This window comes from Periophthalmus magnuspinnatus, chromosome 10 (genome assembly GCF_009829125.3).
Source record: "Periophthalmus magnuspinnatus isolate fPerMag1 chromosome 10, fPerMag1.2.pri, whole genome shotgun sequence".
NCBI lineage: Eukaryota > Metazoa > Chordata > Actinopteri > Gobiiformes > Gobiidae > Periophthalmus > Periophthalmus magnuspinnatus.
In genome coordinates this window covers 15267911-15279986 of record NC_047135.1, presented here as the reverse complement: position 1 = coordinate 15279986, position 12076 = coordinate 15267911, and the positions used below count along the sequence as shown (strand labels likewise).

The 12076-nt window shown below is 37.3% G+C and overlaps 1 protein-coding gene across 2 annotated transcripts; it reads left to right on the top strand.

The window, feature by feature from the left end:
• Positions 1 to 1348: 1348 nt before the first annotated feature.
• Positions 1349 to 11594, top strand: ap1ar (adaptor related protein complex 1 associated regulatory protein). 2 transcript variants are annotated; one of them, XR_008648865.1, is made up of 11 exons: positions 1349 to 1526; positions 2734 to 2782; positions 2855 to 2881; positions 3176 to 3204; positions 4274 to 4370; positions 4495 to 4593; positions 5808 to 5872; positions 5964 to 6040; positions 6247 to 6366; positions 7156 to 8071; positions 8133 to 10682. XR_008648865.1 is itself a non-coding variant. In XM_033974182.2 (10 exons), exons 1-10 carry the CDS (start codon positions 1456 to 1458, stop codon positions 7428 to 7430), a joined length of 909 nt encoding a protein of 302 aa, XP_033830073.1. In that variant the 5' UTR covers positions 1349 to 1455; the 3' UTR covers positions 7431 to 11594. The 2 variants fall into 2 exon arrangements, 1 of the variants encoding a protein (XP_033830073.1); XM_033974182.2 differs by having other exon boundaries at positions 7156 to 11594.
• Positions 11595 to 12076: the final 482 nt, after the last annotated feature.

Here is a 12076-nt window from a genome sequence, read left to right as displayed (position 1 = left end):
TCCAGGACTAAAGTATGTCTAAAACAGGACTTAAACAGGTCTATCGCAGGACTATTGCAGGAGTAAACCACGACTTAACAAGGACTAAAGCAGGACTAAAGGAGGACTCAGGCAGGACTAAACCAGGACAAAGCCAGGACTAATGCAGGACTAAAGCAGGGCTCCAGCAGGACTAAAACGGGACTAAACCAGGACTAAACCGGGACTAAACAGGACTAAACAGGACTAAACCAGGATTAAACCAGGACTGAACCATCACCAAATCTGGACTCAACCAGGACTGAACTAGGACTGAACTAAGACTAAAGCAGGACTCAAGTAGGACTAAACCAGAACTGAAACAGGATTAAACCAGGACTAAACCAGGACTGAACCAGGGCTAAACCAGGACTGAACTAGGACTAAACCAAGACTGAACCAGGACTAAAGCAGGATTAAAACAGGTCTATAGCAGGAATATAATGCAAGACTGAACTTGGCTTAAAGCAGGACAAAAGCAGGACTGAACCAGAACCAGAACTAACCAAGGACTAAATCAGGACAAAGCTAGACCTTGATCTGTGCTAATTTAGAACAAAAATAGGACTTGATTATGACACTGAAGCAGAGGTCAAAATCCATAAATATTATGAATTTGACATGGTAATGTGAATTGTGAAAAAAATATGAACTACACGATGTTTTTGAAAGGTTTGGTCTTCATTGAGTGGCAAAATGTCAGTGCTTGGAATGGTTAAGAAGCAACTAAAAGCCACAAATTCTAGCACATCTTATAATATAAGATGTGCTAGAATTTGTGGCTTAAGACTTAGCTAAATGGACATGCCACTATCATTGCAAGATCCTGTCCCCATTTTTGTCCCCATTTATAGTGCAGAATGGCAGCCACTCTTACACCAGTTTGTCCCCACTGAGTATCTCACCACCATTAAAGTGACTGAGGAGGTACGCCAGACTCACAGTGTTATCTGCTTCTGTTTTATTGACCCATGACTGTCAGTTGGTTAAATCGACAATTTTGTGAAGCCCTGCAAGGTGACTGCTGTTGTCAATTTGGGCTATGCAAAAATACATTAAATTTTAAGTGTCCTGCAAGCTCTAAAGAAAAAATGCATTAATCTAAATAAAACATAAAATAAAACAGATGTTTCCAGGTTGTGAAGCTAGATGGCTTAGATCATATAATGTAAATTTTAGACACTTGGATATAGACTGACATCATATTCCCCATCCATTCTGCATCATCGGATTACTTAGCAGCATCTTTACTGTAAATATTATAAATCACTTTTATGGACATCGCGAGGGGGCGACATTTCACTTTTATGCTCCACGGAAGAACCAGGAAGTGCCTGGAGCATCCTCAGACATGTAGCCGCACTCCGCTCCACCTGCTTCGGCTTAGGGACAGTGTCTCCACCGCGGCTGGGTTTTCTGGGACTATCCGACAATGCGATGGGAAACTGCTGGGCGTACTGCGTGGGGTTGTTCCGCAGAGAGGCCGGCCGACTACAGCGAGGAGGCGGGTAAGAGCCCAACGTGAGCTGTTAGCTGTTAGCACCCGAGCTACGTGCTAACCTGATCTAATGGCTAAAATTTGCTAGCGCTGGACATTGAAAATGGACAATACTGGATATAAAATGATAAAACAACGGTATAAACTGTGTATTTAATAAATATATATGTCCTTAAATATAGAATATACTTAGTAAAGCCAGTGCAGTTTTCAAGCTGTGAAAAAGCATAAAATTGGTGTGAAAATACAATCAATTATAAGGCAGACAGACCCCGCCCGTGGTATCAGCTGTCCCTCTGGTCACACATGATATAACGCTAAGGTCAATGTAAGAATAAGGTGAAGCGATGTATTGTGTAGCTATATTGTATAAAAGAGGTATTGTGCATTATATTGTAAAATATAGATACTGATGAAATTTTTGAGGTATAATTGTACCTAGTCAGTGCAGTGACGTCCCATGTGGTCATCCGTGTCTCTGACCGCTATGTAGAAGAGGGGAGAAGATATGGACTATATTCTCATTAGTTAAGACTGGTGGGAGCTGAGCTACTAATTACTGTGGATCTCGTGGTGGTCTCTAAATGTTTGATTGTTCTGATTTGTATTATCAATAAATATAGCTTGCTTAATCTTATCTCAGTTCTAGATAAATTCTAGATGTCTCTTAAAGACAGTTGAGGTGTGTCTTGACAGGTTTTCATGTTTTTTCTAATTCTGACTTTGTTTGGTGGGATAGTACATGTGGTAAATATTTAACATATCTTTACATCAGTAAATTTGGCATGAAACGCACAACAGAGCACAACCACACTGAGTTCCATAGAATCCCCCAACCTATGTCATCAATACGCAAAAATTCCATCCAAAATGCAGAGACAATTTATGCAGAGGGAACTAATTTTTCTGACTTAAGTATTTCATATAGCAAAATGCATGTATTGTCATTTTTTTATGAAATCATAACTATTGTGTAAATGAGCTTTGGCCCTTGTTAACATTATGCTTGTTAGGTAGCAATTATGAAATTATCTTGTATGTCATATTGGCTGCCCATGTCTAACCAGAAAGTAAAATGGTCAATTTAGGGTGAATTAGACAAGGATTGTTGCCTAAAACTTAAAAATATGAATGTTAACCATGTTTTGGTCAAGTGTGTAGTATAATTTACAAGGTTACTGAGATCTGAGTGAAATCAAATCTTTACTGTTCCACAGGTCCAAATACTTCAGAAGCAGCACTGTTGGGGAGCACTATACAATAGAGGTATGAGTACGAGCAGCATTATACTTACAAATTTTGTGTCGATTTGACTAACTCTCTATTTATAATTTGCAGTTTGAGAACTTGGTGGAAAGTGATGAGGTAAGTCCTAGACTTTTGAATGTTGTACGGAGGGGTGAGAATGAATATATGGCAAAAAAGGGTCAGATGGAGCAGAGGATGCAGAGTAGAAGGACGGAGAGCAGAAAATGCTGGGGATGCAGAGAGGAGAGGGTCAGGTGGAGCAGAGGATGCAGAAGAGAAGGTCATATGGAGCATGCATTACTATAATGAAATTTAAAGTAAGACTAATGAAGGGAGATAGAAAACTGATGTGTATAAAGTAATGGGGAAATGCTTTTACACAGTTTAAATTGAATTGTTGTTTTGTTTCAGGGAGGAGAGAGTCCACAGCCCTGCCCCAAGTAAGATGTTTTATTTTAATACTTCCCTATATCTTAAATTTGCAATACCTAACTTTTTTACCTCCATGATGTCACGGCGTATCATGAATCATGTTCCACAGTATGACATTAAGTTTTCTATCTCCTTCCTGCAGACATGTCAGATCTGTGGAGAGGTGAGCCTGCTTAGATTTATGAATACATATTATGACATATATTATAAGTAATTTATGAGCAAATGAAAGACTTGGAATTGAATAAATCAAAAAATGTATAAGTTAAGTGTACTGTGGAACATTCCTAGCAAAACAATATCATCTCCATGGAGATTAGCATAAAAAATTATATAATGCACCTTGAATTTATTTCCTTTATTTCTTGCTTTTCACCTTCTAATCTTTACACAGTGTTTCCCATAGGACTTCGGCAGTTTATGGGGACAAAGTAAATTTGAATAATTTGTGGAGTAAATATGTATTCATTTTTTTTCTTTTGTAGTTACTTTTAAATGTTAATAATGACACAGTGAGCAACAATGTGTGATGTTATGCCATTCGATGTCACCAGTCTCTTCTATTGATACTTTGCAGCTGACGTCATAAACATTCCCTGGGTGTGATTCTGACTGTAAGCACATCTTAGGCTTGTTAGATATGAGCTTTGATCTGAGCTTCATTTTAACACAATCTGACCAGAAAGATCTGGTTTAGTTAGAATTACAACAGGTGAGCTGATTTGTTTTGTTAAACAAGTCTCACACATTATAGTCACAAGCTAGCTAGCATTAGCTAACAGTTTTTTAGTTAGTCACACTCACCTTTCTGTTAAAAATCAAACACTTAAACTGGAACATGAACATTCGTATTGATCACAAGCGCCTAAAAATGTGTTGTTTGAATCATTTAGTATTTTGTTCTGAATACAGTTTTTGGTAATTATTGCCAGTTACCATGGTAACTGCTGAACATCCCACCATAGAGATACATATAGAACACACCCAGCATGATGTCACTGCAAAGTATCAATTAATGGGAAATGCTGTTTTGCGTTGTATGATAAATGTATTGGATTTCATTTAATTTCCCCACAGGCCGATCAGTGAGGATGAGATCAAGCACCTGCGTGATCATCACTACTCGGCTCTCTCAGAAAAACAGCTCCAAATTGACAAGAAACTCCAACAAGAGGTTTAAGTTTAAATAATCCTCCTTTTTCTCATTTCATTTTGGCTTCATTTTTTCGTTTGCTTCAGTTTTGAGTTAAGTAATTTTTGTTGCTTTGTTCTTTTTGTTTTGTTTATATTTTTTGTAGTTAGAGGCACAAGAGGAGCAGTTAAGGCTAGAAGAGGAAGCTAGGCATGCAGCCCAGCGAGAGGTCGCAAGGTCGGCACGAGAGAGAAGGGCCAAGGAGGTGAGCGCTCCCTGCTGGCTCCTCCGACTACTGCACTTTACATATGAGAGATCTGTGTACTGCTTATTGGGCAAAATATACAGAGATATTTGGAATCATTATAAAAATAGATAAATGGTATGTGTACTCCTGGTGGTATGCGAGTTTGCTCTGATCATAAGTGAATTCTTTGTGTTTGCTGGATTTGAAGTAATTTTTTATAAATTTTGCTCCCTGTTTGGTTAGTCCTTGTATAGTTCTAATTTAGCCCTAGTCTTGGAATAGTTGTATTATTGATACTTTAAAGCAGATGTCATCAACACTCCTTTGGTGTGTGATGCTCTGTCTGAGGCTTTTTCAGACATTTGTATACGCTTTGTTTTATCACAATCTGACTATAAAGAACTGCCTTAGCTGGAGCTACAACATATGAGTTTGTATACTGATTTGTACTGTTAAACAAGTCTCTTTCAAATAACATTACAGTCACAAGCTAGCTAGCATTAGCCAACAGTTTTTCAGCTGGCTATTTTTCATGAAAATCAAACACCTAGACTGGATCATGAATACTTGAAATGTGAAATGTGTTTTTTAAATCTATTTTGTTTTTGTTTTTTTCCTTGTGTTTTCAGAAAGATAAGTTGACTAATATGTGTGTTGTGTTATCATTAAAACAACTAAACATTCTGCTATAGACATTCATGAAGAACTCTCCCAGCATGATGTCACTGCAAAGTATCAATGGACCTAGTTTCAATCTGATATTGTACAGAATGCTAAATATTTTCTTAGGTGGTACCTGGTTTTAAATGATAAGCCACTGAAATTATTATTTACAATTCAGACTACAGATGACTGAGTGGCTTCTTGCCTCAAAGTATCAAAGCTGTAGGTTCAATTCACAGACAATAGTTTGATCCTCCAGCTAGGCCCGAGTCCAGAGTGAAATTTGTCAATTTGTGTTGACAAATTTGAATAACGGGTCAAATGTCGTTGTTGAGTATTTCTGTCATACACCACCACTTGTTCATTCCCTGCTACCAGCAATGCAGACTGGCGTTGTCTGTTGGCAAGATACTTTACCCTAATGAGATCTGTAACAATACTCCTCTCATGCTTCTGTGTTTACATTCCACTATTTTTGTTGTGTTGCTTGATTTGAAGTTAATTTAAATGTATTTATCATTTTTTTTAAATATTATATTTTGAATTTCCGATGTCTGTTTTTACTTCAGTTAGCGTCTCAGAGGAGCAGAGGCCGAGCAGATGGAGCCACAGAAGAGACCCGAGACCAAAGAAAGTCAGTCCCTCTTATTTGTATAGGTGTATTCAAAATGTTGTTTTTACAGTGAAATATTGAGTTTTATTTTTTATTTTATTTGTTCCTGCAGACACACTGAGAGGGGAGGGGATTTTGACATCTACCTCCAGAGCGTGAAGGCTCAGTCAGAGGCGTTCAGGAGCAACAGTGAGTTTGTTTTATTTTCAGATGGAGTTGTTATTGCTTTGCCTGGAATGTTCCACAGAAAATAAATAAACCAGAATGAAATACATGCTAGGTATATCGGACTCTAGCAGGAAAGTTACATAGTGCATTTTTAAAGAGAGGTCTTTATGATTCTCTAATTTTACTTAACCAGCATAACCCTGAGGGCCCTCATATTTTTGATCTAGGGCTGCCCTCTGACACCACTGCGGTGACCCCAAACACTGAGCTGAGCTGGGACTTTACCACCAAGACTCGGTCTACGGAGGATGGAACCTCCCTGGACCTGGAGTGGGAGGATGAGGAAGGTACTGGTAACCAGGGACTAAACCAGAACCAGGACCAGATCTGTATCATCACACCTTAACCCCAACACCTGCAGGCATTGGCAAAAGAAAAATTCAAATCTGTCAACTGGACAAAAAGTTGTAGGAGTGAAAACGTTTCGCTGCTCATCCAAGCCACTTGTTGTCCACAGTTGTGGTCAGCAGAAGAAAATTTTAGATGAGCAGCGAAATGTCTTTGCTTCTACAACTTTTTGTCCAGTTCACAGATTTGAATTTTTCTTTCACTATGGATCATACCTGGACGACTGAGGGATTACACAGACACCTGCAGCCAATCATTAATCAGTGCTAGTGCTGCATCTGCAGCTCAGTGAGTGAATTGTAAAGGTTCTGAGCTTTCACATAAGGCAACACCTGTCCATATTCTGAGAAAGGGAAAACTTGTATGTTAGACATGCAAAATTATTATTACTCAACTGAATCAAAATCACAATTTGAAAAGACACAATAAAAAAGTTTCAGCCTTTGCAATTTGCTAAGTATCATCATTTCTGCCACAAATGACAAAATCTCCTGTCTTCTTCTGTATAAAAACGGCTAGCCCTATAGTTTAGTTCTGTACAAACATGTTCTTAATTGTGATTCTTCTATTAGTTTATCAGTTTCTCAATTCTTCTGGATGTGTTTAAAATTAACTTTGAACTTTGGTTCAAATGAGTATCTAGTTTTGTATGGATTAAGTTAAGTTTTTCAAACCTTTGAACAACCCTAGCTTTATGACTGTATGGGTTCTGTGTTGTGTTTGTTCAGGTATAAACCGCTCTCTGCCTCCATGGGAACGCTCTCGCACAGAGGAGGACATTTTGAGAGCTGCCCTCAGGCCTGGATCTAAACCCATCTCAGAAGAGTCCACAGCTCTAGAGTGGGAGAATGACTTCATCAGCTCTCAAGACTGTGCAGAACCAGACCAGAGCCCAGACCTGGGACTTGACCAGGACTTCGACTTGGACTCTGAGTTTGAGGGCTTTGTGAATCCAGTTTTGGATTTGGACACTCCCTCAGATGCTGAGGACAGCAACAGATAGTAGCTCCTCTCAAGTGCTAAAGCTACGTGGACTTTAAAGGGTCTGTACCTGATTTTTACTGTCTTGAATGTGAAAAACAGAACTAGTCCATTTTAAACAATTTACAGTGTTTCAAAATTATTTCTCACTTACCTTATGGATTCAGACCATCCTAATTAGTTACCATGATGGGTTTATGAGTGAGTCACTTTCACAGACCATAGCAGAGTTTTGTGGTTATGTTTCTGGTAACAACTACCATGCTAATGGTGCTACTTCCTGGTTTGTGGTTTTATAATTGGATGCAGACAGTACACAGTAGTTTCATTTTGCCCCTAAGAGCTGCATATGCAATCTATAGTTGAAACCAGAAGTTATAGTGTATACGCTATTTAAAAAAGGACTTTTTTTTTCTCACTGCCTGACATGAAATCAGACTAAAATTTTCCTGTTTTAGTTCAATTAGGATTACAAACAATAAATGCCAGAATAATGAAAAATGAAGATGAAATTTTTTTAGACAATTTTTCATTACTTTCTTCAAGGTCAGAGGTTTACATACAAAAAGAGTACAATGCATTTAAACAATTTGGGAAAACCAAGATATGACGTCATATCTTTGGCGACAGTAGTTGGTTGAGTGTTTGTCCACTGATCCGAAGGTTGGCGGTTCAAATCCCGCTCTCGACATAAACATCATTGGTTGAGCGGTCAGATCCATAGGTTGGCGGTGCGATTCTAACTCACACAGATGAATGCTGTTGTTGTGTCCTTGGGCAAGACACTTAACCCACCTTGCTCTCAGTGTCTGCGTACACTGGTGTGTGAATGGGTGACCTTGAACGTAGAAAAGCGCTATAGAAAATGTGGCCATTTACCTGTGGATTTAGTTGAAGGCACAACTGAAATGCACAGCTTTGAAATCAGCCAAGATATTAGGGTCAAGAATTGTGGACTTGCACAAGTCTGGTCCATCCTTGGGTGCAATTTTAAAGACGATTGAAGGTGCCATCCATCTGTTCAAACAATTATATGCAAGTATAAACACCATGGGACTGTCCAGCCATCATACCATTCAAGAAGGAAGTGGGTTATGTTTCCCAGAGATGAATGTGCTTTGGTCCAAAATGTGCATATCAACCCAAGAACAAAAACAAAAGACCTTGTGAAGATGCTGGCTGAGGCTGGTGTGTGACAGTGGAAATATGAAGCATTATCTAAAGACATCAACCAAGAAGTTAAAGCTTGGGCTCAAATGGACATTGACCCGAAGCATACTGCCAAACTGGTTACAAAGGATAACAAAATCAATGTTTTGGAGTGGCCATCACAAAGCCCTGATCTCAATCTTATTGAAAATGTATGGGCATATGTGGGAAAAGGCATGTGGGAGCAAGGTTGATTGCAAACTTGGCTCAGTTACACCAGTTCTGTCAGTAGGAATGGGCCAAAATTCCAGCCACTATTGTGAGAAGCTTGTGGAAGGATATCCAAAATGTTTGACCCAAGTCATACACTTTAAAGGCAATGGTACAACATACTAATCAAATGTATTGTCTATTGTCAAAAAAAAAATAAAAAAAATCCTTCTCTCATTATTCTGGCATTTAGCAAATATAAATCACTTTGATATGTCTTATGCCTAATTGTCCTAAAACAGGAGAGGTTTGGGCTGATTTCATGTCAGGCAGTAAAAAAGATTTTTAAAAAGCATATGGCATATGTGCCTTTTTATATAGTGTATGTAAACTCCTGGTTCTAACTGTATCTGTTTTGGGGCAAGACAAATGTTACTTTTATTAAATGAAAAAAAAAAAAAAAATAAAAAAAATCAGGTACAGCTCCTTTAAAGCCGAGTCTGTTTTGAACAAAGCTTTTCAGTGCCTTCATTTGAATTCCCCATCCATCTTCTGAATGGCCAGATATAACAGGTGCTTAAAGGAAAGCGCTTACAGACAATGTTTATACGCTTTTTATCTTATGAAAATGAGTGACATATTTTGACCAATCTTATGTATTTTTAGCAGACATCTATTTAAAGCTTTAGTTTGAAATTCAGCATATAGAACATAAAATATTGGCCCCTAATATACAGAAATTTGAAACCTGTGAGAATGTGGTAGCAGAATGGTTGGATGGCTCACAAAGTGATAATGTTTCTCATTCAATTTCCTGGTCTTCCTGTAGAGTTTGCATGTTCTCCGTATGTTTGGGAAGTTTTTCATCCAGATTCAACTTAGAATATGCGCAGATAGTTTAACCCAGAGACTCTGAAGGATGGGTCAAATGCAGTATGTAGTATTTCCTATTTAAATGATCCAGGCTTAGGACTGGCACACTGAACGGCTTTAACCTGATATTTAGTCCATTCTAATCAATGTAGAATCAGTCAGTATTTTACTGTAGGGAACATACAGGTTGCTTGAGCTTAGCCTTTGAAAACAGCATTGACTCCATATCACACTATTTAACTGAATATTTACCCTAAAATAATAACAAAACCATTATGTATATTTTGGTCATGAATATCTGGTGAAAGGTCATTTGAACACCATAAAAATCATACAAATGTAGTTGAAGTTTTTTTCATGGGTGAAGAAACTGCCAATTTTTTTTGTTTTTCGGTATTTATGTACACATCTCTAGCAGAAGTCCATTAAATTGCTTACTAAAAGATCGTAGTTTGGATAAAGCAATAATCAGAATTAGAGAACAGAGTATTATAGTGAATAAAAGCAGTAACACAAGTTACTGCAACAAGACTACAACATTACAAAAAAGTATAGGAACTAATATAACACCAGCCATATGGCGACAAGTACCACAAGGCCTACCTGGGTCTAAAACCAGGTCTAAACCAGGACTATATAGGGGTGGGCATAGGCGATTATGTGAAATATTCATATCAGAGCCAAATCAGAATTTCAGTTTCACCACGATTCATGTTTTCCTAAGAGCTTATGCTGTTTTTATACCATCTACTCTATCTCAAAGTCCCTTCTTAACTGTGATTGCCTAAATCCATCTGTCACTCACTCAGAGCTTGACAGAGGCTGACCAAGATGTTGAGTGGGTGTGCCAAATTGTCAGTTTTTGTGCGTAGAGCTACATTAATAATAAAAATACAGAAACAATATGATATCACCAAAACCACAGTTTGAGCCAAAACAATGGACTAATAAAGCAGATCTTGTACTGCAATTTTAACAGTATTTTATTTCAGTGCATCATATCACAAATTGTTTTGTGTGAAGCAGTAACCAAACATCACAAAAACATAACTACAATAATTATTCAAATTATTATGTTTTTTTTTTTTCATTTAAAAACACAAAATACAAAAATGTGAAACTTGTGCTGTAAAACAGCATCAAACTGAATTTCAAAACATATTTAAAAATTCTAGCTTTTTTCTTTTGTATTCATTTTTAAATTGAATTAAAAGCTTAGTTTGCCTAAAATTTCAGCCACTAACTATTTAGTGATACTTTGCAGTGACATCACTCTGGGGGTGTTCCACATGTATCTCTATGGTGACATGGTCAGCAGTTACCATGGTGACACAGTGCACACATTGGCAAATAATATCAGAAAAGTATTAAGACTACGAAAAAAAAACACAAAATGCATGCAAACATTTTCAGGAGCCTGTGATCAGTACGAGTGTTCATGGTCCTGTTTAGGTATTTGAGTTTCAACAAAAAGGTGAGAGTGACTAACTGAAAAACTGTTAGCTAATGTACCTTATGTAATTTTATGTGTCAGAGACTTCTTTAACAGCACAAATCAGGTTACCTTCAAACTAAACCAGCCTTTTCTGGTCAGATTTTGCTCAAATGAAACTCAGATTAAATAAATTCTAACAAAGCTTCAGACAGAGCAGTGCCTACAGTTAGCATCACACCCCCAGTATCTTATTTTAAGACCTTGTTTATGAGATTACAGCTATTTTACTTCTCATTGAAGGGGAAAGTGTCAGTTGGTTTAGCATAAATAATTACACGTTTCATCAATGTTTTTTGCTTTTTAATCAAGTCACTGATTGCACTTTTTTGTATTTTTTCCTATTAGATTTTAGTTCATTCACACAAGAGGCGCTGGTTTAAAGCACCTGCTGGTCATTTAATTTAATTTTGTGTAAATACAAAGACTTTTTCTTTCACAAAAATAAAATTATGTTGAATCAAATGTGTAACAGAATGGTTATCCTGTCTCCTCCTCTCAGTAAGAAGGTTGTGGGTTAGACTCCTGATCTACATTGCAATACTGCTGTGGTTGTATAAATAGCAGTATTGGTGTCCATAGGGGTGGCTCTGCTGCTCCTATATGTAAATGAAATGCACCTTTGATCTAGCACTAATCCCTGCTTTTGTATCATCCAGAAAAACAAAATTACTGCAAAAAAATACCCTGACATGCTTTTGTACATTTAATTTCAATTTTGTATTCATATGTTATACATACAAATTAGACCAATTTATATATTTTACAAAACTGAAAATAATAGGTCTGTTTATTTGCTCTTTAGATTTCTGATGTGATCATGTGATCTTTTTTCTTCTTCACAACAAAATCATGAATTATTTGTGGGCCATTTTTATTGATTAAGCTTATATTGACAATCAATTAATCTATTAATCAATTAACCATCATGAACAGCCATGTTT

Excerpts from the sequence above, each read along its gene's own strand:
- ap1ar (XM_033974182.2), top strand. The coding sequence starts at position 1,456 with ATGGGAAACTGCTGGGCGTACTGCGTGGGGTTGTTCCGCAGAGAGGCC. Across the intron at positions 1,527-2,733 it reads CGACTACAGCGAGGAGGCGG|GTCCAAATACTTCAGAAGCA; the intron begins GTAAGAGCCCAA and ends ACTGTTCCACAG. Across the intron at positions 6,041-6,246 it reads AGAGGCGTTCAGGAGCAACA|GGCTGCCCTCTGACACCACT; the intron begins GTGAGTTTGTTT and ends TTTTTGATCTAG.